The sequence below is a fragment of the Symphodus melops genome, assembly GCF_947650265.1.
Source record: "Symphodus melops genome assembly, chromosome: 14".
Classification (NCBI taxonomy): domain Eukaryota; kingdom Metazoa; phylum Chordata; class Actinopteri; order Labriformes; family Labridae; genus Symphodus; species Symphodus melops.
This window is the reverse complement of record NC_136704.1, coordinates 18,655,748-18,683,306: the sequence shown is the minus strand read 5'-3', so window position 1 is coordinate 18,683,306 and position 27,559 is coordinate 18,655,748. Positions and strand designations below refer to the sequence as shown.

Genomic DNA, 27,559 nt, shown 5'->3' with positions numbered 1-27,559 from the left:
TACTGTAAGTGCATATTATAGACTACAGCTAGTGTGGTTACAGTCAGTGCCAAACAAATACACAACAGTGTGTCAATGTTGTCCTGATGAAAATTCAGGAAATTTGACATACTTATGATCACTTCCAGGTTGTCTTCATATTCTTGGTGTAGATTGTTTAATCTCCACAAACACGTCCATGAATCAAGTGATAAGCAGCAGAAAAACAAAGCGAGAGGCCATGAGTTTTGGATCAACAGCAGGGTTATAATATCAGTTTGTTGTTTTCTCACGTGTCATGATGACAGGAAAGCAGTAGAGCAGGCCAGAAGTGAGATAAACACACAGGAACCATCAGAAACACTGACAGAAAGAGAGTGGAAACTCTCACACACTGTTCAAGTACACAGCTACAACCATTAACAGCTCAACTAGCTAGTCCTCACTGAAGATGCTACACAGAATTTATACAATAGTGTCTCTTCTTTACAGCTTCCCTCCAGATTAACTGCTACAGAGCCGCTCACTGCCCCGGACTCCTCGACCATGTTACATCTATTTACACAGTTTTACAAAAGCAGGGATGAGAGATTGAAGCGGATGATACTCGAGTGATATTTACTGGACTGGCAACACAGCTGGGCAACTCTGGCTTCAACAGGAGCAGATGTGAAGAAGGTGGTTTAAAGTAGAGGGTATGGATGCATTTATGTTTTAAGCTAGTTTTATCTATACTCATGCCTTTACTCAAATGTTTTGTTTCAGTTTGAGTTACCCTATTTTTAATCAATTTGATAAAGTTGTTGTCCGTTTACTATCTCAAACTTCATTTGATCAAAAGAGAAACACAAATCCCACATTATGCTTTGTGTCTGAGAGATACACTTTACATTTTGTCAAACTGTTTTATATTTGTGAGAGTCAAAGTTGCCCATGTGCACCCTCAAAATGTTGCCAAAAGCTTTGCCGCTATGCAGGTTTTGCTTTACAGGTGTGAAGTGAGTTGTTCAGCACTTGTTCTGGAAATGATTGTTGTTGTTGTTGTTGTTGTTGTTGTTGCAGACAGAGGTGATGATTTCTTGTTATTTTTCTCCTGTTTGTACTGAACCAGCAGGATCCTCCCTAAAAGAGAGAGAAAAAGAAAAGATTGAACAATGTTCAGATGAACCTTTATCAATCCATGATTTATGTCGCTCCTTTTTGGGTCGTATTTCTGCATTAGGACTCAAAGCTCATGGACAAACTGAAGTAAAAAGTGGTTTCTACCTGTTACTGGATGTCCAGTTTGCTCAGGCCGACACTGTGGATGAGCTGTGAGGATTCAGAGGCGGCGCTGTATCCGTGAATCAGCAGGTTCTTGTTGAGATCTCCCACCCCACTACCGGCCTGCATTTTGGGGTACGGAGGAGTTTCTGCAACCTGGCGCTGCGCTCGCCCGTGGGCGTCCATGTCCATCAGGTGGTCCAGAGGGCAGCCGTCTGTCCCCTCTGTGACCGGTGAGAACTCATGAGCGCTGGCCTGCTCCTCCCTGGACACAGGACTGATGGAGACAGATGGAGAACTTAAACACACGATGATGACAGAGACATAACATTACGTTAATTTGTACTTTTCCAAACACATCTGCAGTAATTAATCAATTGGGTCTTTGTTCGGTTTTGCTATGAAAAGATGGGTTTGAAAATTAGATCTAGATAAAAGATTTCTCCTGAATGTTTACATGTTTTAAAAAAGTATTTTTTCTGTCATAATTTCTAAGATCTACTTTTAGGGGTCTGTTTATGCCTTTATTGGAAAGATAGGACAGTTGCTAGAGTCGAAGAATGGACTGCTAATATTGCAATAACAATAAAAATGCTATTAACTGTGGAACCTATTCTATAGATGAGCATGAGAGGATGACGATGAGATGCAAGGACAAAAGGTGACAAAAAAGGGGATTTCTATGTGTGGAGTCACTTCAGAAAAGACAAACGGAGATGTGTCCAATATCTTTTCTCTGCATTCATTCAAAACGTGCACACTCACACTAAGATTCATGCAAGAGTTCAAAAAAGTCCTGTGAGAGTTGACTGAAAACATCTGGAAGAGATAAAGATGTCTCACCTGACATCCATAGACTGGACACCGTCTGACAGCTCGTCCACACAGATCTTGTTCTCCAGAGGTCCGAGCATGATGAGGGGGGCTTCAGCGGGAGTCGGAGCATCTTCCTCCGTGCTGATCGCAGTCTCTGCCCTCACGTCAGATGCTGCAAACAGACAGTCTTGTTGATTTAAATGGATTTTTTAATACATTTACAGGACAACTCACACTCTTGATAATTGGGAAAACAGCTGATTTTCAAATAAGGATTTATCTAATTAATTTGATATAACAGAGCTTGATGTCTCAGGATATAGAGACAAAGTTTTGGTGAACTAAAAAACTGTGATTGGTCAAAATGCAACATGCAATGCTGCCATTTCCCACACTTATGACTGTTAAATATTTCTTTGTTGGCTTTGTGCTTTTGAAACTCTGGGAAAAGAGTCATGAGAAAACAACTGAATATTACCTCTCACTTGAAGAAAGTGTTCAGGTCTACTTAGTGCTGCCTTTAAGTGACTGTAACATAATCATTTAATGACAAATAATCTATAAACAGTTTGAGGAAGAGATCAAATACATATTTCACTGTAAATGAGGCTGTAAATTTCTTAGTGTGTATTCCTCCATTTTTTTCTTTCCTCTGGCTTCCCCTGTGCTGAGATCAGGTCAGAGAGTTTAATAAATGCTGCAGTGCATGCAGAGTGTGTGTCTTACTGCTAGCCACTAGGTGGCGCTGTTCTTATGTCTGTCTGATACTGCTGAGTCACCCTGCACCCTGAGACATTGTCTGATTAGATTTGGAGGAAACTAATTGTCCGGGAGGGGAAACTGTCTTCACAGGCAAATTGAAACAAATGTTTCGAAAGAAAGCAATAAAAACAACAGAATATGTGACGTGGACAAACAACTGAAAGATTCACTGTCCAAATGGAGCAAGGAGCCATCAGAGGGGTGAGTTTATGGTTGTTTTAGCATCTGTCAGTGGTAAACAGATTGTAACAGAATCTATTTAATCAAACGTCATCACTGACATGCTTTACATGTGAGCAAGTCGAATGGTAGTAAGCCTTTGACTCCTGGTACTTGCTGTCTGTAACGGCATCTTTGGTCCTCGTACGGCTTTGCTCTACAAACACCTTTTAAAGTTAATTAGATGATTTGTATGATTTGTTTGTGATGGTATTTTGCACATAAGTGCTGGACAAAATAAATTCATATTCCTAAGAATAAAACAATCAAGTGTCAGGATGGTGCGTTTAAGGGAACTAGGATGTATTTGACATTCACCTGCAGCACCAGATAGAGGCTCCACTTCACTCTTTCTTGTTCTCTTCATTATCTCTTCAATTCTCTGTGAAAACACACAAAACACAATTTAGCTGCAAATTATTCTTTGTTTGAAAAATGTTTATTTAGAGTATCAAAGTTACCTGATTGTGCTTTTCATTCTAGTATTGCTTTTTTTTTAAATGTGGGTTTGATTGAATCTATGATCTTAGAAAGGGTTGTCACTATACCCAGTTTTTAAACTTCATTAAAATGTAATAAAAATCAAACAATATCGTCAACAATATAGAAGTCTTTGCTACCCTCTACATGCTAAATACATGGTTTTTTTAAGAATAAAGAACTACTGTCTGATACAGTCTATTGCTCGACCATGTCTTTGTGCCATTTAGACAGGTCTCTCTCTCTTGAAAGCAGCTTTTGATTAAAAAATATGAGTGAAAATCTGAATTCTTTTTAGGCTTCGGTACTATTCGATATCAATGGTCAGTAGAATTGTAACTATTGTGTCGTATTGAAACATGCTATCAAATATTTTAACAACCTTCATCTATGATGTGATCTCTGTTTTGATCACTCGTACCTTCTTCCTCTGCTGCCTCTCCTGCTCCTCCTGGATGTGCAGCAGCTCTCTCTCCTGCCTCTTCTTGTCGGCCTCTTTTTGGGCTCGCAGGAACGCCTCCTCCCTCTGAAATAACGTGCAGTAAACACCCAACAATTCATTTTCTGTCATTCTTTGTCTCTTGATGAAAAGGAAGAGTATAGTCGTGTTGTTTGACACATGAACTTAAAATACTTTTAGTGCTACATAAATCCCACTGATGAAACGTTGACGCAGCCTGACCTCTCTGTCCAGCTGATCCTGCATGTCCTTCCATCTCTGCTCCTTCTGTCGCCTCTCCTCGTCCTCCTTGTTCCTCCTCTCCTCCTCACGTCTCACTCTCTCCTCCTCCGCCTGCAGTGCAGCTCTCTCTTGTCTCTCTTTCTCCTCCTGCAGCCTCCTCTGCTCCTCCTCCACCCTCAGTCTGGATACACAGATAAACTGAGCTGAACCAATGACCATACAGGAATCTAGGAATACATGCCTTTGTCATCCAACTTTCTGGTTGAAATAATTGTTTTTAAATGGACCATTGATTACAGTTCTATTGTTTAAGTATTTCCATCCATTGAAATGGGACTGGAAACTAAATATATATATATTCATCCCAGCAACAACTGGAGACATCCAAATATATTCAACTTCAGAGCAGGAGTTAAAGATTATATGGAGCTTTTGACTTAAAATGATCAGACATGATTATAATATTTGGGACAGTTTAAATGTAAAAGCTCTTGTGTCAGCAGCACAAACACACCTCTCCTCCTCCTGCCGTTGCCTTTCCTCTTGCTCCTTCTGTATTCGAGCCAGACGTCGTCTCTCTGCCAGCAGTCTAGACGCCTCCTCAGCGTCCGTCGTCCCACCAACACTCCTGCCTGTGGGCGTGCCCGGAGACTCTGAGGGAGGGACATGAGAGGATGGAGTGAGGAGATGGTGCAGCATGACTTCACAAAAAAAAATAAAAAAACATGCCTAGGCAAATCCTTCAGTTATGTTTGTCCAGTCCATGATGTCATTCTGACTGATTACATTAAACACAACAATCATGTCATACAGTGTGAGCGCATCACAAAAATCTAATAAAATCAGTCAAAATAAATCCCAATCGCTCGTCATTTTCTTATTGCTTCATCTTTTTCGAATGGAAGGCTTTTTTAAGTAAAAGCTTTGAATCATGTGACATTTAGAAGTAATCCTTCTTGAACACAAATTTGGTTTTAAAGTACATTTGTAATAAATTAAAATGTGCACAATGCTTCCTTCTTGTGTTAAGGTCAAAGAACAAAGCGTCCCACAGCGATAAATATATTCTCAGCACACACACACACACACACACGCTTGTCCTTCACCTGCGTTCAGTTCTCTGCTGGTGGATTTCGGGATCTTTCTCTCCGAGCCCTCAGATTTGGTTGACTTCCTCTCCAGAGTGCTGTGATCTCTGTGGTTCCTGTCGTCGTGTCCGGGGGTGGGTGCTCTCTGCCGGAGCGGGGAGGAAGGGTATTGCCCGGGGGAACAGGGTGACTGTGCCCGACTCCTGTTTGACCTCACCCTAAAAAAACCCCCAAACACAAACAGATCAGGTCACCTGTAAAATAATCCAGGTCAGGCAAATGTGTGTGTGTGTGTGTGTGTGTGTGTGTGTGTGTGTTTGCTACCGTTTAGGTGTTGCAGGGCCCTTGCTGTTGGACCTGAAGGATGAACTCCGGGCAGGTGTGTTTGGAAACTCCCCCTGCGAGAAATGTTAAGAATTATTAGAGTACTGGTAACAACAAGAGCATATAACACTTTTTTTTTCTTGCTAATATCATTCACGTTTATTTAAACACAGCACAGATTTACAGCTGCGGACATGAATGTGTTGGCACGTCTGTATCTGTGTGTGTAAAAGTGTTAGTGTGTGACTGTATGCAAATAACTACATCTTTCTAAAGCCCTTTTCAAAGTGCAATTCCGCAACAGTGCCAGTATGAGGCACCGCAGTCATTACATCGTAAGACGTTGATTTAGATTTTACAATGGCATAATATTGGCGTCCCACTCTGTGACTTCACATTGCCTTACAGTGTTGTGCAGAGTACTGAGCAGTAGAAACTCCACATACACACACAGAGACATGCACACACACACAGTGCTGGATTCCGCCCCTGTCACGCCTCTGTTCTGCTAAAGGGGGCTAACAGGAAGGATTTCTTCGTCCCCCTCATGACAACTTCCCAACATTTATATTGAAAGTGAAATATGACAGGGACATAAATATCAGACCATGAAACGACCTACAAGGGCTGTTAATTAGGTAATGCATGTATTTTTGTGTGTGTGTGTGTGTGTGTGCGTTTATGTGTTTGTGTGTGTGTGTTATGGCCTACCGTGGGTGTTTTAGCTTTGGATGGGTCTTCGGGAAATCCAGCCACGCTCCTGCGATTGGAGGAACTTCTGTTCGGTCTGTGGTTGCTCGGGGAAGCTGTTCGTTGGGTGACAAAAGACACTGACAGGTCACAAAACACCATGCATAAACACACACACACACACAAAAACAAACATGCCAAAAATACACACACACGATGACGATGACACCAGGAAACACAGGAGGAGAAATTTGAACATTTCAAAATATTCACAAAATATCAGAACGATTTCCTTTGCTAATATTCTAATCCTTATTCCCAAAGAGACATATTTTAATAATTTCAAATTAAAAGCTTTGGTACCTTGACATCCTAAACACTGAGTAGCAGCATCACTAATCAGAATTTTGATTTAAATCCTGCTCTGTCTTACCTCTCTCTGGTGAATGCAGGGCTGCTGAAGAGTTTGACAGCTGTTTGTTGATTGGCTGCTCCATTATGGGTGGAGACAAGAAGTCACCAACTGATAAAAAAAAACGACAGTAATAAGTCGCACGGACACGAGCATGACAGTGAATCAAAGTGCTCACCGCTGCTGCTGCACTGGAGAATGATGTAGACGTCACAAATAGGTTCAATAAACCAATCTCACACAGCAAACACAAAAGTGCAGGCTCACACAGAAAATAATCCTGCCGATCGATGAGCCATGCAGGCTGCAGGATAAATTAACCTTGGTGATGTAAGACAGAAATGAAGCAGCAGAATGGAGAGCAGAGTCTCTCTGCAGTCTGCTTCATCATGAAATGGAGTATAATGACACAGAGGCGACCGCTGCAGAGCAATGAAACTGAGGGGGAAATGTTAAACCTGAGGGCAATGTGACAACCAGAATGAGCCAATAGAAATACTAGTGTTCATGCACATTATTTGTTTTTAAATGGATACATCCTATTCCTGTAAATCAGTGCTGAAAGATGTATTCAGATCCATAACTTGAACACCACAAAGCCAAATACTTGGTTTAAAGTAAACGTTCTGCCTTTAAAATGTCAATGAAGTGTTATGAAGCCGAGCAACAGCGGTGGCCATATTGGAAATGCTGACTCCACCTGACTGTCAGTCAATCTAGAAACAAAGAGATTGAGCTGAGGCTGGCCTTCAGCCTCTTGACAAACAGCTAACAGCATGTCCGCCAGTCAGTCAACGAAGCCACCGCCCCAAGTGATGCAAAGCAGTGCTGAACTCTTTGGCCTTAAAATGATCCAAACGTACAGGTATGAGTTGTAAAGAAATGAGCCACAGACACCAAAAACTCTTCATGAACCAGGCTGTCAACGTGTTTCTTTCTGCTGTAAAAAAAAAAAGAGAGAGAGCTAATGAGGAGATTTTACAGCCAACACACATACTCCAGTATGTCTAAGACATTTAAGTACATTTAGCAGGCTCCAGAAAGATTTTTTGTTGTGTTTTTTCAGTGTTACTAAAGTACAGGATCTGAATACTTATTAAACCCCGCTCAGGAGCTTTGGGCAAAATAGGAGAAAACAATGGATACCATTTTTTTTTATTCCTGCAGGGGATGCTCCGTAATATGGGACAGTGATGATTAGAAATGTCTGGTGGATGTTGCGTGTGTGTGTGTGTGTGTGTGTGTGTGTGTGTGTGTGTGATGTTATTGCACTCCCCTGTGTGTAGATGAGGTGAATTTAGTTTTTTCTATATAGCTAAAGGGTAAATGTCTGGTATGATGTATGGTGTGTGTGTGTGTGAGTGAGTGTGTGTGTGTGTGTCTACATGTGCATGTGTGCATGTGTGAGGACCAGAGGCGCGTTACACAGACCAGGCTCCCTGCTGAGAGTGAAATGTGTGCATCACTAAACACGGCCCTCAGCCAGGAAGACGGGAAGTGGAGCAGTCCTTTGTTGTGATGAGGGTGGGGTATATGTGTGCATGTGTGTGCATGTGTGTGTGTGTGTGTGTGTGTGTGTGTGTGTGTGTGTGTGTGTGTGTGTGTGTGTGTGTGTGCGTGCGTAGAGGGAGGGAGAGCTCCGAACCAGACATTCGTTAACAAGAGAGAGAACGTCGATGTAAGTACTGTACGTGTTGTGAACTGTTGATGAAAACAAATGCACAGTGATGTTTCTGTGATTGTTACAAACAAAAATACAAAATGAACAGTCGATGTAGGAAGTCATATTTGTTAATCTTCAAGGTTTTTCATAGTTTTTTTCTTTTCTCGCTGTCTTTTCATCTGGTCCATTTTCCTTTTTGCATAAATGAAGCTGAAGATTGATTTTTATCTTTTCTAGAGCCAGACTTATCCAGAGTATTTTTTCAGGAGCTGAGCCATTTTCTCGCTTTACTGTTCCTGATTTTTTTATTTAGACTTTATCGACAGAAACACTTTCATACAAACAGCTTGAAATGCATTTCTGTAACAGATACAGAATGAATGAGCAAAGGGCTAAACTGGAACATCACTAGGACCAAACTCAACTTTCCTTAAATATTCCAACATGCATTTTTCTTTTTTGCTGGACGACTTTAGATTCCTGTGAAATCATGTCAGCGTATAATTCATATTTTATAATCAAGCCAACGCTGCACTAAATTTACCACCGGGCAAGTGTTGTCACAAAACCAGAATTGTGACATTGTGAGTTTAAATATAATTGAGAAATTATATTTATACCTGTTTCTATATCAGGACAACCAGTATTGAGTTTTTGTTTTGTTTTTAATTATCTAAAATAAACCTGCATGTTGTTAAAACGTGTTTTCCTTTCTCCTGCTTTGCTGCTGTAAATTTCTCTGTTTGCGAGATGAATAAAGAATTATCATATCTTAAGATTGCATGCTATCGAAATTAAAAAGTATTTGTGCAATATGGGCAGTGCGCTCTCTCTTTCTCTCTCTCTCTTGTTTGGGTTAAAATATGACTCAATATTTGTTTTTTTCAGCTATATCAAATGTATTGTTCGACATCCGTACACCAAACACAGAACACACACATCATCACAAACCGCAGGACCATAATACAGCAGCATGCAGACAGAGGAACAGCTGCAGGTAACACAGTGGGATTGGTGGCGGCGGCGGCGGCAGGGGCAGCATGAGCGTGGCGCACACACAGAGTTATGTGGTCTGTACCGTTACGGGATTGGCTGACGCTGGAAGCAGCAGGAAGCCCATTGGGCTGCGTGGAGCCAATGGCATGGCAGGGCGGGGTCTTAGGGTTACCTGGGCAGCAGGTGAAGCAGAGCGGAGAAAGCAAAGCGTTACACACTCTCAGCTCATCATTGCAGACACACAAACACACACACACACACACACTATGGTTGCTGACATGACATTCTAACAGGAATTAACTCCAGATGTGCGTCTACATTCACACGCGCTGAGACAAACAGAAAAGACACATTTCCCAGCAGAAAGTGTCACAATCCAAACCAAAACGTAAGTCGAACCATTTTCAGACAACAAAAAAGATTCAAAATGCGACGTGAATGCTTCTTGCCAACAAGAGAGAGGAAGATCATGCAAATGAGCGGTGAGGCCAACACCTGTCTTCAAAAGAAACTTTGGAGGGTGACAAAGTGACACGACATGCGAGACAAACAAACTGTTGCTAGGTGACCGGACATAACAAGTGTTTTAGAGACCTAACTGAGAGTTTGAGCTGTGATTACTAAAATCCACAAAGATCATAAACGTCTCACAAGATTCAATGTTTGTGCATCCAACAGCTCACGACACACTCTCCTAATCATGGCAGGTCAATGTCAATGTGGAAAAGGAAAAAAAAAGTGGACCATCCAAAATTAATTGGGATCAAACCTCTGAGAACCACAGATGTCACACAATTAATGGAAATCCTTTTAGTAGCTTTTAAGATAACTGAGTCGACTCTAATGGTCAACCGACGGTCATTTTTCTGTCCAATGGTCATTTTCAAATACAGTTTTTGTTCTCTCAGCAGTGGGAGGAAAACAGAAGTGTTAGGAATGATGATGGTATTCAGCTGTATTTATTACATCAATAGTATACAGCGAAAGAAATGCAGCAGAACAAGGTCCAGGCTGCTTGAAGGCAATGCATTCTGGTACATGAATCACCCTGCTGGCTTAACTCAGCGAGCAGGAGAAATCAGATTTCTATGTGGATACAGCAGCACTGAGAAACCTATTGCTCCAACCAACTCTCTTAACCATCAACAGTAAACAAACATCCACATAAGCTTTTTATTTGGTACTCTGTTGCTTTCAGATGACCCGGTTTGTCAGAAAGACAGCTCTGCAGGATTTTTACTGGACAAGTTGAAACCAGAGGGAAATAAGCAGCACCCACACACACACACACACACATACACACACACACTTTGCGTCTTTAGTGAGTGTGTCCTTTAATCGAGTGGCTGCTGTAAGATGAGATGCTGCTGTTTCTGCTGCAGTGAGCGTTCTGCTGGGCCCGAGCAATCCCAAAACAACCTCTCTGCCAGTCAGCCGGGCCAGAGCCAGACGAGGCGCTGATCCCGCATCAGTGCCAGAACGGCTGGGCCTGATGGGTACCGTGAATTATTGATGGCGTTATGAATGCGCCACAAGATCAGGGAGCCTGGCTGGTGGTGCTGTGGCCTCTTGCCGGCCCAATGTGACGGCAGGAAAAAAAATCCCCAAAGATGTCGTGATGAGACAGAAAAAAAAGATGTAAATTGAGAAAGAGATGGACGGTGGGCAGAGTAAAACGCGGCATGTAGCAGTTTGTCGGAGTTTATGCGAGTGGCCTTGGTGCGTTCAAGGTTGATGTGTAACTAATGCTCCTCTGGGAATGAGACCTCCCAGCTCGGAAATAACAACGGAGCAATGACACACACACACACACACACACACACACACAAACACACACATAAACACACACACCTGTGGCACTTATAGAGCTAAAACATCAGCTAACACACACTGCTTATTACATACGTGACAGTTAACACACTTACAGCCTCTTCTACCCCCTGACGAGGTTTACAGACAAAGCACTGAGCAGCTCCTGCATTGCAGCCTCCACACCCTTTTCCACCCGCTGCCCCTCTCCGCTGTACCTCCATCACTTCTCCTCCTCCTCCTCACATCCCCACCTTCCTCTCTTTATCCTCATTTCACCTGCTCTCCTCCCACAGCCTCTGCTTTGTCTTCCCCACCCTTTCATCAACACCATCCCCCCCCCCACTTCTATCTCCCCCCCTTGACCTCCAGACCTCCCCCATTCCCTCTCCTCCCAGCCCCCCATCAGTATCCGCCCGTTTGCTCTCTCCTGTTCAACATCTCAAACCAACCCTCCACTGACATCATCGCTTTCCTTCTTTCTTTACCCCCCCCCCCTTCCATCGTACTCACCCTCCACTCCGTCAGGCGGTCCTCCCCAGGTCCAGCGTTTAGGCCTGTTATCCAGGTGGTCTCGGGCCTCCCCCCCTTCACCTCCTCCTCCTCCTCGTTTCTCAGCGCCTCCGGCTCTCCGGCGCACCAGGGCCTCCAGTCGCTCCTGCTCGTTGCGTTCAGAAACAGGGAAGAACAGACATTCTCTCACTGAGCCATCGCTACGACGACGGATGCCAGGCGATGCACAGGGAGACGGTTGCGCCATAGTAACCGCATGCACACCGCAGCAGCCTCGCCCCTCCGTCCTCTGTGATGTGTCTGCCGTCGGTCACCAGCACTCGATCGCTCAGTGATACATAATACAGCAGCTCTCTCTCTCTCTCTCTCCTCCTCTCACTCTGTCTGCTGCTCCCTCTAGGTAGCTCTGACTCCCTCTCTCTCTCCCTCTCTCTCTCTCTTCTACCTCACAATTGCTAACCCCACCCTCCCTCTCCCTCTCTCTCTCCTTCATGCTCTCTTATCCTCCTCGATCTCCCTCCCTCTCTCTCCATAATGACTTACTCTATATCACAGAGCAGTTTAATCAGACAGGAAGAGACTAAATGCAACCTGCCACCACCCCCACATACATGCATGAACACACACACACACACACACACACACACACACACACACACACACACACACACACAAACGTGCAGTAGGTGGACTAGATACTGATATTGGTGGGACTGGTTAAATCTCCAGTGCTCCTGTTTTTGCCCCTCTTGTCTTTATCTCTAATTGATCTAAAATGTCTTCTTGCTTCTCTTTACCTTCGTAAACCACCTTTTCTACCTGCTCCAGCTCTGTTTCTACACTCGGTATATAATACATGAAAAACAAACATTTAAACATTTGGACATAAAAGCAGTACAGTATCATCGATACACAATAAAACAAAAAATGAACTTTCAATATTTTATCAGCACTTTGTAAACACGCTAATTTCTTTATTATCATGAGTTTGATCTGTTGATTTTATCTTCATCTTTCCCCAGGTGTGTGCATATTAATTCTATCTTTTGTCTGCTTGTGTTTTAAATGTATAGAAAAAAACTCTTTTTCTTTGATCTTTTTCTGGGGGAGGTCCTTGAGACCAGCCCTCTCTGGTTTCAGACACCTTTCCTTGTTTTTAACTGTTGTTGTTTTTTCAATGAATATGTAATGTGTGCTTGAAAAAAATACCAATAAAATAACAATCTTAATTGTGTGAACTTTAAAAGAAGAATGCTTCTTCTCTGTATGTCTCTATGAGTCAGGCCGCGTTTATGTCGTGTTTACATGTATAGGAGCGCCTTGTGTATAAAGCTGTTTCAGCCAAGGACTAGAGAAAAGGAGAATAACACATTTAATGCTTATTTGGATGTTTTTACATCACAGTCATTCCGTGAAAATGTAAGTGCATTTATAAAGCTACGAGTTAACTAGAGTGTGCTAACATTAGCATGCTAACACAACAATGAAGGCCATAGACAATCAGCTCGAGCGAAGGACATAATGCTGCGTTCTAATTCATAACTGCTTGGAGTGAACGTGAGCGCAGAGGGGTCAGAGGAGGGGTGCCGCTGGAGGAGAGCGGACGCTTCAGAATAGCCGAGGTGTCGCCAAACAGCAGTTTGTTTTGGTTTAATGCTGCTGCTCAAAAGTGACATCTGCTGGATCAAAAAGTCGCACATTCTTCCTTGAATACGTTTCTCTGAAATCTATTCGTAAAGCTACTGGTTTCAGCTCAGTGAACGAAATTTAAAATTGCGTGAACATTCTCCAAGAATATAATTAAATCTAATCTGCCATTTCCTGCTTTAGATTGAGGTATTCAATATGTAATAAGCAGCACTTTAACTGACACGAGACACGATACTAGATACAACACTGCACAGTATCTATGCATTAACCACATTTATATTAATGTTAGATATTCTCAGAGATTTGATAGGTTATTGCAGAGTTTCTGCAGGCTGTTTGGAATCCAATACCTCCTTCATGATGATATTAAATGAAGAAGAAAGTATGATGCAAAAGATCACAGTCCCCTGCTGTATTAAACACAAATCATCATGTTTTAACTGACCACAGTAATAAACTTGGAAACAGGTAAATGTGACAATTAATAATGTGTGAGTCTGCAAGAATCTTTTCTTTATATATTATAAAGAGTCTCTTTGTTGTGATATTAAGAAGTAGTGACAGTGTTTGCTGCGGCTCTTAAGGCGTCAACGGGAAGTTGGTAAAAAAAAGAAAAAGAAAATGGGACGTGGAGCCTCTTACAACACAGCACACTGTCACTATAATCCCACTGTTAGTTTACAGGTGTGTAACATCTCCTGACAGCCTGCACTTACATATATATATATATATATATATATATATATATGTGTGTGTGTGTGTGTGTATGTGTGTGTGTGTGTGTGTGTGTGTGTGACTGTCCATCGATTTTTTTTATGTGTTATAGTTGAGGCATAAGAATATATTTTTATGCATTAGATAGATAGATAGATAGATAGATAGATAGATAGATAGATAGATACTTTATTGATCCCGAGGGAAATTCAAGCTGTGTATTATGTATGCACATTGGTTATCTTTGATCACATGGAGACATTATTGGTAGAAACTAAGATGGAAACACACAGAAGTCTGTCTTTCTCTTTTGCTCCGTTGTTTCTCTTTCTGCTAATCTGGGATCTGTTTCTATTTACAACCTCATCCCAAACCTTGTTTTCATCTACGACTGTTGATGTCGCAGAGGTAGAACGCAGACAGCAGTTCTCCTGTATATAAAGAACCTGCACAACACAAAGCTGATACACTGCTCCAGCACAGTGTCTATACATAAAGGAGGGAAATGCCCCACATCAGCACTGTGGGTGTGTTTGCTGAAGGTGCATGCAGAGTCACGCACACACTGCAGGGGGGAGGAGAGCAATGGGACAGGACGGGGGATGGTGGTGGTGTTGATCGTGATTGTGGAAGTGGGGGGGTGGGGGGCAAGAAGATAGATTTAAAGAGAGTGATTCAGGGTTTTCTGAATCCATCTATAAATGCTATAATAGATGCTATAATTTATAAAAGCTATGTGTAGTTTGACAGAACCACAATATCATGAAAAGAACGGAGAAGAACATGGCCGACAAACTGAACATAAAACAAACTGCAGCAAAGTAAAGTAGTCAATTCAGAAATCAACAAAAGATTAATTTGCAATCAATTAGTCATTTACACGAATAAATGACATCATCAGATAAAAGCTGATTGGTCATTTTTTAGACAACATTCAACAATCGGCATTAAATGTAGTAAAAAAAATAGATTTATGAAAAAAATTGAGATTCTTCTGTTTAAAGATTTAAAATCGATTCATTACTTCCAAAAATATGTTTTTAGATTATTATTGTTATTATTTTTTTAATTAAAAAGAAGGGTCTGGGGATTTTTTTGTGGGGGGGCTTATCAGTCACTCCCTGCTAAGTGCTAAGGCTAGCTCTTTAACTCTGTGAAATACCAAATGGAGCGACAACAAATTCAGCCAGTCTCACAGATGAGAGTTGATCCTGATTCCCAGCCCTAATCGACACCAGGCACAAAAATATACAAATGATCTCTAATTATAGATTTTAATCATAAACAAAATATGACGTTTACAGAAATCCTTTGAACTTTGTTATTCTTTTACACTGCTTTATTTGTGTAGATCTTTTTGAAAGAAAAGTTGTATCTTTGAACTGTGACATATGTAAAAAGCAAACATAACGGTTCAAATGTCATGGATGCATTTTAATTGTCTAATTTCTATTTAATTTGAATGAGTACTGTTATCTGGATGAGGAACAAATCATTTATGAAGCCATCTTTTGATTTGACTGTGAGTTTGCCTCTTTTTTATTTTAAATACCTAAATTCATTATTCTTTTTTCCTTTGATGAAAAAATATTGATCCTGTGTGATATATTTTCTTTTTCAGAGGTGAAATATGTGCATGTCACTGCACTTCGAGCATCGACCGTCTGTTCCAGTAAATGCCACATGATACGCCGGCTGTGATGTCATCGTCCCGTGAGACCGACCGATCATTATGTCATTAAGTTTTGCATATGAGCGTGTGGAGGGGAGGAAGGGGGAGGAGCTATTATCATGCAAACACAGCCTTTAAATCAATAAGAACAGTAGCCCCCGCCGAATGGTGAACCCTCTGTGGATCAGGCTGTCACTGGCTCGTTAACCCTTCATGTGCTGCTTAGCATTTCAACTCGCACTAAACACTCATATGCTACATCAAGCTAAAAGGCGTTATCGCACATACACAGAATCCATGCTGGACTCAAAACAGGATTATAATCATGTGAGTCAATGGTTCTTATTGTCCAAGTGATGCCCACTCATGACTCATGCAGCATGATGACCAGGAACAAGGCTCTGACTAAGAACAGAAGAGGCTTATAACCAACAAATTCAGCTGTGATGTTGATCTAGAAAGCATTTTGATCAATTCAGCCGTCTATTCCAGCTCTGCTAATCAGGATGGAAATAAATAACCTTTGATATACTCTTCCTGGTCTGATTCCTTTAATTCTGATTCTGCCCTGAACTCAGGTTAGAAGCAGAGTTTAATAAAGGCATGTACAGGTATGTGGCGGTGCATGGCACTTATATTGTTATAAATGTAGGATATTTGTTCTTGGTCAAAGAGATGATGCTGGGTAAACAATAGAGCTGCACTATTCATCGCCAGTTCATCCTTATTGTGGCATTTGCTAACGAGTCGTTTTCAGGCCAGGTCCCCTAACTCAGGACACTTTGTTAGGCACCCTAAGGTCCAAACATCATGTCAGAGTCAGTGTACTGGGACTTAAAGTCTGATGCAGAAAAGCAGCCAAACTTGTCATGACTCGGTTGAATGCACACAATTAGTCAGCCGACAGAAAGTCAATCGAGCTTCTGCATTAATTACTTGGTATTCCCTTAAACTCTGGTTCAGTCGAACAACATCTGGAAATACACTGACTCTGCTATGGATAGACACCATCTCTGCTCTGCTATGGATCGACACCATCGACACCATGTTTTCACACTTCTTAAAAAAAACATGCAGTGAGTGAACCATTCGGGAGCTCTGACCTTGTCTGCCTCCTGCTGCTGCCGTCTCTTCTCCTCAGCAGCCGCCCTGCGTTTCTTCTCCTTCCTCCTCTGCTCCTCCATCTTCCTTCCTCGCTCCTCGGCGCAGCGCTCCAGCTGCTGCTGCGCACGACGCTCCTTATCCTGCAGCAGCTCAGATATCTCTGAACACACGCAGAACACACAGAGGACTTGCTGAAATACTGAAGACACAGATTCTGTGTTGAAGCGGGGGTGCTCTGGGAATAATTCCAAAATTAAATGTTTTTTTCTGCACAAAATGAGGAAAACTGTATTTTCTGACTACTGTATGACAACGATAGGACAAAATGTGCTTGCATCCTACCGGACTGGACAAGGATTGTTTTTTATTGGCATGTTGGGTGTTTAAATATGGAGACAACTCCCATAATCCCACGCTACTTTATGAATTCATTAAATTCATAAATTCATAAAATCTAACTCATGAATTAAGGTTTTCACACTCTGCAGTTTTTAGGCTTCTCACACACACATGCCCAAATCACACATGCACAAACAGGACTTGTGGACACGCAGTGGTGGGGCTGCTTTGCCATGCAGGGAGCGCACCAGAGCAATTTTCGAGTCTGGTGCCTTGCTCAAGAGTACCTCAGTAGTGCTCGAGAAGTGTCCTGGCACCTCTCCAGCTACCAGAACAACTTCCGTATTAATGGTCTGCGACGGGACCTGAACCGGCACCCAAGTCCCTATACGGACTGAGCTGCTGCAGCCCCAAAGTTTATGAAGTTATTTGAGGATATTTCCTCAAGAGACTTTTCTGTGTTTTTCTTTCATTTTGTGTTCACTCCTGGTGTCATTCATTTGCTGCTTCAACAGCCTGAAGTTCTCAAGTATATGAAAAAACCTATAGATATGGATCTTATTGCATCTTATTGTTATATGGACAACATTTCATTTTAAAACTTGGAGGCAGATGTTGATTTTCATTACAGTCCTACAGACCTCTCATTTTTTGTGCTGATTAATTGTATGCTGTGTTGCTCTTTTTATACCTGGTCATTCTTGCTTTTATTGTATTTTTGCCTTGTTGTTCTATTTCTAAAATGGAAAACTTATTTCACCATATTCTAATCGGCATCATGCTGCTAAGGGAGATGCTTGGCTGTTTTGTTGTTTCGACAACTGAGCCTAAAATTCTGAATACATTTAAATGTTAACTTTTGAATAAATATGTATCAGCACTAAAATAAACTCACACAGTCCTTATCAGCAGATTTAATATTCTACGTTGCCATAGAAATGTAGATGTTTTGATAATCCAGACAGCCTCTCTGTGGAAATGCACGTTTCCATGGCAACTGATCAAACTCAGTCTGCTGTAAAGACGGTGTGATACAGCTACAGCTACGCAGCGAGCAGGAAGTGGACTTTTATTTAAAATGGATTAATTGTTTAGATTACCATTTAGTACTATTGTTCATGCTTATTGTGGTAAATTACAAAGGATATGAATGCTTCCCACGCCATGATCAAGTATACCCTCACTGCATACATTGTGTGTGTGTGTGTGAGTGTGTGTGTGTGTGTGTGTGTGTGTGTGTGAGACAGATGAACAGGACAGACCACACAGAGCTCCACCAGCTGGAGAGTTATTCATACCTTGTGTCTTCTCTCTGTCCTCCTGTCGCTCCTTTGCTAAATTATGTCGAGAGCCTGGGGACAGATGGAAGAAAAATGAAAGGTTACTTCAGCTCCGTGTAGGTTGTAAAATGTATTTAAATTTAACTGTAGAAATATTCAAATGTCTTTGCATTTGATGTGTTTCTACACACTTTAACAGTTCCTGTGTCCTTTAATAGATTTCATCCATTTTTCAGAACACAAAGATAAAAAAAGATCATAAGTATTAAAAAGAGGAAAATAAGACGACCAAAATAGAACTCAAACACGATGTTCACTTGGAGCATCTTAACTTGCTCTTTGTTTTCTTCATCTTGCTGCTGTTATATTTTTAGTTTGCTCTGCCCTGAATTATGAGGACAATGGAAGCAAATCAAAGCGTGTGAAATGTGACGAGAAATGTACCTGTAGGGCTCCTGTGATTGGATGGCGATCGGCAAGGAGAAGGAGTCCTACTGGTAGTCAGTGTTGCAGAAGGAGGAGCCAGCACTGTGTTTGGGAGAGAACAGTCAGACGTGATTCATGGCACAGCTGGCCAAAAGGCAACGACAGCTAAAAACATTTATGCTCCAGTGGAGAACGTGACTGCTGTGTTCATCAATAGAAGACGCTCTGATACTGGCAGTCAGGCATGCAAATGCAATAAATCTTCTGTCAGTCAATGTATCGCCTTTGGGTCAGGTGTCAGTATGAACTGTCAGTGTGGGACCCCTGAGTGTAACCCTCAGACCTCTTCCTGAAATGTTGTTTTTGCTCAATATGTCAAGCAGACATGAAAGCTGCCCGAGGATGACAATGGACCAATGTTGATGTACTCAAACACACAGAAGAGGATGGCTGCTCTTCTTAACCACTTACACACAAATGTCATTAGATATGTAAATACATGCAAATCTCAGCTAAATCCGAAGTGTCTCAGGGGTTTGTCGACTCGGCTGCATCTTCACCGGAGATTACATCACATGCAAACATAGCTCTCATGTTTTAGAGGCATACATTATTTATTTAAGTAATAAGTGCCCTCTGATCAATAAGCATTTGCATTAGTGGAGGATTTAAGGGATACTGAGCAATAATCCTGTATGGGATGTAATGGGATGTGGAAATTAGAAATGTTATGAAAAATTATAGAAATATCTAGAAACATCTTTTTTTTTTTACAATTAAAAAAAGCTACATTAAATGTTACATTTCGCTAACATTGCAGAGTGTTTTTTAAAGGCTGCTTCTATATTATTTGTCCCTCATCTTTTGACATCAGTGTAACACGGTAAACTATGTTTATAACTGAACCCTGCAGATTTTTTAATAAGCTATGAATGACAATGTGTTTAAAAATGACCTCCATTAATTTCCAGATGGCAAAAGAAACTACCCTACGAAATCTTCTCTAAAAAGAAAATTACCACGAATAAAGCATTACATGAAGACATCTTGTGCTCTGGTGCACCTTGCAGCCTTTTAATGGAAAGCTGTTCTATTTAAGTCTTATCAGGAAGTATACTTTCTCTAATCCACCTTTCAGAGATGTCTGCAAAACCTATTTCTTCGCAGCTGTGGGGAAATGTACAAATGACGGTATAAATCCTCACCTTTCATCTCAGGGAGGCTTGAGGCCACTTCAGTCATATTAAAGGTCGTCGAATATTTTCACCGGAGAAACCAGACCGCTTAAACCCACCGGAGACCGTCCGGTGCCGCACAATGACTCAGGAGAAGACGGAGGAAAATATGATGCTGGGAGTGAGGAGCCTATGGAGGAGAAAAGGAGGGGAGGGGGACTTTCTATCATATGGCTCAAAGCTAGTATGAAGGTACGGTCATGTGCTTATTGAAGACATACATCTGCTTATTTTGAATTTTTACTTTTCCCTTACCTAAACATACCTTTTAACACTAAATCTTTTTTTTTTCAATTTAAAAAAAAAAGATTTTTTAAAGAGCTCTAAATGTCCAATAGCAAAACAATAAAAAAAAATACTAGTAAAAAAACAACATAAGGTTTGTTAATTTCAGGTGCCGGTAAAACGCTAACTTTTCACCGGGACCCAATCACAGTTTGGTTAAATATTAATGCGCAAAAATTCACCATTCGTCGCTTAGCAACTAACACGCTGCTGTACAAGAACTGCTAGCTTGGCGGAGACATAAAACCAGCTTTTAGTTTAATCAAAATGTATTTTTTTTTTTTAAGTAATATTTAGATTTTCCATTCAGGTTAAAATATGCTGACATCCTTTTCAGCCGTTATAAACATAGACTGTTGTGAACTATAGATTTATGAACGCCTCTCTCTCGTCTACACCGTCACATGTTCACGTGCGTTTTTGGCGAGGCTGCTTTGCTCGTGTCGGGGCGCACGTGCCAGGCACAATCCCAGCCCCAGTGGCGTATTACGTCATTACTTTAACAAACAATATGGGTCACCACACAGAAAGAAGTCTACTGAGTCATGTCAGATGGTAGCTCTATAAATAACTATACAGTATTCCACTGGAAATAGATCCACATGAAAACAATCATTACCACAAACTGCACGTCTGTGTCAGCGGAAGAATATATATCAACTAGTGTAGTGTATGTATATATATATATTTATAAAAAGGCATCTGTTTTATAATGCCCTGCAACCATCTTTTTGCAATGTATCACCTTAGAGAGGAACATACTATTTATCATATATACACAATATCTGCTTCACACGTATTAATATGAAGCTTGGAGACAATAAGTGTCACTTGGGGCTGTGTACTTTTTACATTGAAGTGCACAGGTTTTCATACGTTAAGTAAAATAGATTGTCAGTGACCAGGTTCAGATTCAGAACAGGGATGTACATTTACTGTGAGGGCTGACTCCTGCTAATATTATGGTTCCTGTCTGCAGACATATTGTTCCCCGTCAGCAGCCATGGATGCCCTTGGCTCTGAGATGTGAGGGGCATAAAAGTCCTGCTACTTCAGCTCAATCTCGCCACCTCCAGACCAACCTAAGAAGTGCATGTACAGTCCCAAAAATCACCAACAGTTGTCAGTGGAGTTAAGATCTTTATTGGAAACCCAGCCTTCAAACATCATAGTACATTTTTTATTTGTCAGAGTTACAGCAACAGCAGCAACAGGGCCCCATGTGGTCTGGAACAGTGGTTCCCAAACTGAGGTGCTAGGCCCCCCTCAAGAAACATGGAGTTTCCAAAGAGTAGGGTCGGGGGAGGAAAATAATGTGTATATTTTTGGCTGTTAAAGGATTTTCTCGAGGTTCAGAGAACCTTTAAGCTCAGATCTGAGGTTTTACTGGTGTGCGAGTCTGCAGTGGAAAAGGTTTGGGAACCACTGGTCAAGAATGAGGCGAGAGTGACGTACAGGGCTGCGCTTCACGCTGTGTAGAAAGCACAGAGCGAGCAGCCGATAGAGAACATGGAAACAAAACTGACAGAAACACAAAAAAGAGGGAAACAATAGAAAAATACATTTCGATTCTTCTTTTCATTTCAGGGGAGAGGGATCGCCTTCATTTGGCCATAGTTGAATCTAAAACGAGCAAATAGTTAATTGAAATACTTTGTCAGAGGTATATGATGTTAAATTGAAACCCCTACGGAGACAGAGCCCTACCCTGTGAAGTTTTTATCTTCTGTCATTGATAAACAGCTTTCAAACTGCCTTACAGGCTACAATGATACAGAGTGCCAAAGGAAACAACAAAACAAAACTAAATGTTTAATCTTTTTATTGTTGAATCCAGAGATTCTGTACTTGTTACTAAATTCCACATAGCGTGAAATCAATATAAATACATTTTTAAAAAGATGACGCACTTGTTGAGAGATATTTTGCAATCATAGTATCTGTGTGAGCCCCTTAAAGAGTAAACGAGTGTTCCTTTAATACAGAGGGAAAAACAGAAGAGGAAACCTCTGTAGATGACATGAAGCAGGTTGCCGTTTTGTGTCGATGTTAAGAAGAACAAATGAGGGGAGAAATCTTGAAATGCTCCAGTTATTCACTTGAAATAAAATGCTGGTGATCAGCCTACACAGATTCTCCAATCGAACTGCATGAAGGAGGAGTAAGCAAACTTTGTCGCCCTCCAGGTGCTACGACTGATAGCCGAGAGTCTCACTAAGCAGCATCTCATCTTCATTCATGACAAACAACAAACCCAAAGGACTGATGTGGGTTTTTTTGTACCCCCCTATATAAAATGCACTCCGAGTTCTCCAAAACAAAAAAGACACCTTCAGATTATGCATAACAAACTGGAATAAAATTAAAGGTATTGTATTTGAATCAACTGTTTTGGACTGGCATAGGCTTATCTTAATAAACATAATCATTGTTGGTGCGGTGTGTTGGCTCAAAATATTCCAATCAGAGCATCTCGAGAAAAATCCCACCTTCCCTCTCCAGTAGCAGGTCCTTAGATCTGGAAAAGACAGAACACAGTTATCTTTAGTGAAGTATTCAAATTCTTACTGTCACATCAGACGTAAAAAAAAGCAAGAGATTTTCCTATTTGTGAGGCAGAAAACATGTCCATGCATGTCAGCAGTTGGTGAGGAGACATTTGAACCTGTGCTTGTCTGTATATGTGTATGTTGTGGTTTGGGTTAAGGCTTCTTTGTGTTCCAGATAAATAAAAACGCTTAAGAAGGAGGTTTATTTGTCAATGTGCAGCTCGTAATACATCAAGAGTACAATGTAAAATCTACAGATTAAAAAAAAGGATCTTACATCATCAATGTCCTCATCATCATCGCCAATGTCATCGAACTGGATCTCATCATCGTCTCCAGGTCCGAAGGTGTCTGTCTCGTTGATTTTGGCTGCGAGGAGAAGACGATTGTCAGAATACTTTTTCTACTACACTGTATTTTAATGAAAACTGATGGAGATATGAACACTGCTTGTTAGTGGGAAGGCGCAGTAATGACAGTCAGGACAATGAGGACGTGGGCTGTTTAAAGTCAGAAACTGCATGTTATACTTGCGTGACTCCAGTGTTGCTGAACAGGTAAAATTGGTGTTTGTGTGTCACGTGCAGATGAACTCACCGTGCTCTGGCAGCTCTCCGTAGGCTTTCAAACTGCGAGCTTCGTCTGCGTTATACTTGAGGATGACATCAGCTTTGTTATCCTGAAAATTAAGTTGAGAGACGAGGTTTTAGTGATAGACTACTGAGCATATCAACAGACACGATAAAAATCACATGAATGTAGAAACTGATTTCAAACTGCAGGACTTAATAACCAAACAAGTTTCTACACAAATTAAACAGTGAACAATCAATGTGAACAAAAGTCCACATCATAACTGTTGTTTAGTTGACAAGTGTTTAAAATGAAGCAACACGACAATTACAGAATGAGTCATTAACAAAAACAAGACAGGCTGGGGTACGACAGATGTAAACTATCAAAACCAGCAAAGTATTTGAATAAATACAAATGTGTGTAATACATACTACTGAAGAGTAAATTATCAACAGTGTGTTTCACAGTTTTTCGCTCATGTCTGATGGCAGGTGAAAGCCCGAAACATAACGTGCTGATATTTCAACTTTATTTCATTGGAGGAGATTTTTTTTTTTTGTCCAGCACTTGTCCATAACTTTCTACAGCAAATACAAGTTTCATTATCAAGACTGAATGAAAGCGTAATCTCTTCGTACTTCACACTTTTAACACCCCAATAAGTATCGGATCATTGTATCCTCAACACTTTGAACATTTTTCTGCTTCAAACTCAGCAAAAAACCCCTCACAATCCAATCAGTAAGAGGTCCATCTTCGATTAAAGCGCACAATACTTCAAAGGTTGAATGCTTTACACATGTTTCAGTTTAGTGTGAAGAGTTTGATCTCGTCATGTGTGAGTAACCAACATACCTGATAATCTCTGAGTCCGACCAGGATGATGTCTGACGTGTTAATCCAGACCTGCAGGAACACAACAGAGCAGAGATTACCGTGTGTCACACATGCAGCACTCTGTGACTCTTACACACACACGGTCAGTTGCGTCAGTGCTGCCATGAACAGGTCGTCTGACTGACCATTGACAACACGCTGATGCAGCATTACATCGGGGGGGGGGGGGAGGTTTGAGAGGATGGTCAGGAGATTCCTACCTTTTTCCGGAGTTTTCCTCTGATGTGGCAAAGCCGCTTGGTTCCATCAAAGCACATGGCCTCCAAACGTCCGTTCCCCAACATCTTAATCACCTGAGCGTATTCTTGGACACCAGAGAGCAAAGGATGCATCATTTTAATGCACTAAACCAAGCAAAATATGTTTGAAATCAGAAAAAGGGAATTTAAGGGAGAATTACAATTATACACTTCTTTTGTAACTCAGTTCATGAGCTACTCCAACAACCTCTGCTCACCACATTTCTTGTTGCAAACTCCTGCTTAATTATGAGAATAAAACCTCACCTTTAAAAAAACACTTGTTTTAAGCTTGTTGAGAGACAATCAGTGTCAACAACATTTTCCGAAACTTCGTCAATCAAGCTTTTGTGTGTCGTCCCGATTGTTAAACCAAGACAGATTACAAAAAGAGCAGGTCTGGACCATGCTCTCTTCTATAGTATTAACTTAAGTAAATAGTATTCGATTTAAAAGGAATGGATGAAGGGAAAGGGAGCTCGAGAATGAGAACAGCTTCTGAATATAAAGGTTGTACTGTTAAAATTTTACAAAAAGGATCAGAAAAGAAAACGAGAGCTTTTAGTAAAACGAGTAAACATTGAATTGTGCTGCACTAATGAAAACATTGTTCTATCTTTATTCATATTACTAACAAAACTAACAAAGGATGCATACAAGTCCTCGGGTTTATGAACAAAAGGAAGACTTTAAAGACAAAAACATATAGTTCTTAAAAACAGGTCACTATACAGAACATCTGCTTTTAACTAAACTATGTGCATAAAGTCATCATCACTACTTGAAGGTGTTTCTTGAAGCAGCACAGCCTCCTCTGCACATTCGGCTCAATTTCATGCCAACAGGAATTTTGGCAGCTCTGAGCACTGCAGTTGAAACTGTTAACGCTGCTTAGGCAGAAGAAGTATCAGGCTGAGAAAACAAACTATCTTGTGAAGCTCTTGAGGTAAGCCGTGACATAAAAAACAATGCGGAAGTAGCGGACGAATCAACAGGCTCGCTACGTGACGCTGTAATGAGAATAGTTCCTTTTATATTAATGCTACGTGTAAAACAACAAAAGATCATACTGGCGAAAATAAAACATAATGAAGCTGTTTAATAACGTGCACAGAGGTCGTAATGGTCGCGTGTGCACGTTCAATGCACCGTGCAGCAGACAAGTGTGTCTGTCATGTCATTTCCCCTCCGATAGCTCGGGGTGAATTCTCCATAGAATATCCTGTGGCATTCTCACATCAGCTCACTCGAACTTGCTGCGGGAAAAACACCAGGGGTCTGACAGGAGAAAATCTGGGTAAAGTCAGAGCGAAAAACTCGGCTGTTTGCGTTCACATAGCTCACCCTGGAAACATTTTGAGTTTTCGGGAGATCTCTGCAGCTGCAAAAGCCTGATAAGATTTCAAAATGTAAAAAAATTTATTATAAAAAGTTTAATTATTATGTATTTTCTTTGTGCAAAATATATTCCAATGTAAAAAAATCATGTGATGCACAATACTTGTTTTCATTATACTTGCGATAATGAAATCAAGAGTGATAACCTAATCCTTAAAAAAACATGTTACTTGTGAATCCAAAACTAAAGAAAGCATCTTTAATATCTTTATTTAAAACAATTACTCTAAGCAGCTGATATCCAGCTTCAGTTCATCTGACTGTATGTACACCTGGTTGACAAACCAGTGCTCATTTGCATATGAATGATTTCTCAATTAAAGGGCCAATGGTGATAAATCAGACCATTGCTTTGTGTTTATAGCAAGAAGCTGATATGTTCTGAATACACTCAAAAGTAAAAAGTGGTTACAGTGGCGACCCTCTCAAACCAAGTGTCTTCTGTGACTTTAAAGGGGGAAAACTTCATGTAGGTTTGCCCTACGTAATCATAAAGCACAAAGAGACTGATGACTTCCAGTGGACCATTTCTAAGGTGATTTCTCAGATAACATCTGTCTCCTCCTCAGTACTCACCCTGTCCATCCTCTTTGAACACCAGCTCTCTCTTTTCAGACTCATTCTCGTTCTTTCCACGTCGCCGGTTCTTTCCTCCCTTACCTACAAAGAGAGGTGTGAGTGTTAAAAGGATGTTCTGTAGTTACGACCTGTAAACCGTTTAAGACCTAAAACAAAACTCCAGCTGTGAGTGAGAAGTCCAGAGAAGATAAGAGAAAGACAGCAGCTGTAACTTTATCTGACACTCTCGTTGACTCTAATTCACTCAATATAAGTGACTTTAAAACACGTAATATCCTGGGGACGCTCACATGAGATATTCACGGTGATTTATCGGCCTGATTCAGCCTCTCATGTTGATATTTTAGGTAAAATAAGGTCCCAGATGTCACAGGCCAGACCGGGGTGGGGTTTAAACTAGCAGGTAGCTGGTTAGCTTTTGCCGGCTAGCAGCTAGCCGGTTAGCTTCTAGGAGGCGTTGAGTAGCTACATCTGGCAGCTCTAACTTCATTAGTTACTCAGACACGTCCGTGTTATCTTCCTTGTCCAAACACAAAAAACGATGCCGGCTCCGTGATGCCTCCGGTTAATGTGGCTAGCTAGCCTTAGCTCGTCGGTGTCACGTTTTCACTGCGCGTGTCTTCACGGCGGGCTCGAGGCGTCCGTTGACGGCTTCCTGTGTCTCTTACCTTTATTTTTGGGCATATTCTTTCGAGCCTCGGTCACTTAAATCCGTTTCGATAGAAACACTTCAAGGTTAAACAGAAACTGTTTACAAAAGTGAGCTTAAAGCACCGACAGAAAGTGACTGAACGAAACGAGAAGCTAGCTCGTCGCCGCTGGTTCTGTTAGCTGTTCTGCGCATGCGCAAATTGAGGTATTCAAAACCCTGGTGCTTTATTGTGACATTTTTTTGTTACAATGACAATGGCCAAATATCT

General features: G+C 41.2%; 2 protein-coding genes and 1 long non-coding RNA gene across 9 annotated transcripts; 1 reads left to right on the top strand and 2 right to left on the bottom strand.

The window, feature by feature from the left end:
• Positions 1-225: 225 nt before the first annotated feature.
• map7d2b (MAP7 domain containing 2b) lies at positions 226-20,251 on the bottom strand. 6 transcript variants are annotated; one of them, XM_079361462.1, is made up of 17 exons: positions 20,087-20,251; positions 18,900-18,983; positions 18,474-18,527; positions 16,836-16,996; positions 11,697-11,841; positions 9,457-9,546; positions 6,737-6,826; positions 6,325-6,443; positions 5,614-5,687; positions 5,308-5,507; positions 4,716-4,854; positions 4,202-4,382; positions 3,941-4,045; positions 3,358-3,421; positions 2,086-2,230; positions 1,246-1,540; positions 226-1,101 (listed from the first exon to the last, which is right to left on the bottom strand). In XM_079361462.1, the coding sequence occupies exons 1-16, from the start codon at positions 20,121-20,123 to the stop codon at positions 1,249-1,251; spliced, it is 1,980 nt and encodes a 659-aa protein (XP_079217588.1). In that variant the 5' UTR covers positions 20,124-20,251; the 3' UTR covers positions 226-1,101; positions 1,246-1,248. The 6 variants fall into 6 exon arrangements, with proteins under 6 accessions (XP_079217588.1, XP_079217590.1, XP_079217589.1 ...); XM_079361464.1 differs by having other exon boundaries at positions 6,325-6,419; XM_079361463.1 differs by having other exon boundaries at positions 1,246-1,519; positions 20,087-20,250.
• LOC306835065 lies at positions 20,217-21,731 on the top strand. The gene is made up of 2 exons (XR_013780566.1): positions 20,217-20,308; positions 21,381-21,731. It is a non-coding gene; the product is annotated as an uncharacterized lncRNA (long non-coding RNA).
• eif1axb (eukaryotic translation initiation factor 1A X-linked b) lies at positions 21,529-27,505 on the bottom strand. Of its 2 annotated transcripts, XM_079361473.1 has the most exons (8): positions 27,308-27,505; positions 26,637-26,720; positions 24,624-24,727; positions 24,382-24,432; positions 23,548-23,629; positions 23,228-23,319; positions 22,891-22,919; positions 21,529-22,024 (listed from the first exon to the last, which is right to left on the bottom strand). In XM_079361473.1, the coding sequence occupies exons 1-7, from the start codon at positions 27,321-27,323 to the stop codon at positions 22,914-22,916; spliced, it is 435 nt and encodes a 144-aa protein (XP_079217599.1). In that variant the 5' UTR covers positions 27,324-27,505; the 3' UTR covers positions 21,529-22,024; positions 22,891-22,913. The 2 variants fall into 2 exon arrangements, with proteins under 2 accessions (XP_079217599.1, XP_079217598.1); XM_079361472.1 differs by lacking the exon at positions 21,529-22,024 and having other exon boundaries at positions 22,207-22,919.
• Positions 27,506-27,559: the final 54 nt, after the last annotated feature.

Bases quoted from the DNA above. Each gene is read 5' to 3' on its own strand.
- map7d2b (XM_079361462.1), bottom strand. From the start codon at position 20,123: ATGACTGAAGTGGCCTCAAGCCTCCCTGAGATGAAAG. The intron at 16,997-18,473 runs GTATGAATAACT...GCGTGTGTTCAG, and splicing joins GGACAGAGAGAAGACACAAG to AGATATCTGAGCTGCTGCAG. The intron at 9,547-11,696 runs GTGAGTACGATG...CCTGCTGCCCAG, and splicing joins ACCGCCTGACGGAGTGGAGG to GTAACCCTAAGACCCCGCCC.
- eif1axb (XM_079361473.1), bottom strand. The intron at 24,433-24,623 runs GTAGGAATCTCC...GTGTTCCTGCAG, and splicing joins GAGGAAAACTCCGGAAAAAG to GTCTGGATTAACACGTCAGA. The intron at 23,630-24,381 runs GTATGTTGGTTA...CTTAATTTTCAG, and splicing joins TCGGACTCAGAGATTATCAG to GATAACAAAGCTGATGTCAT.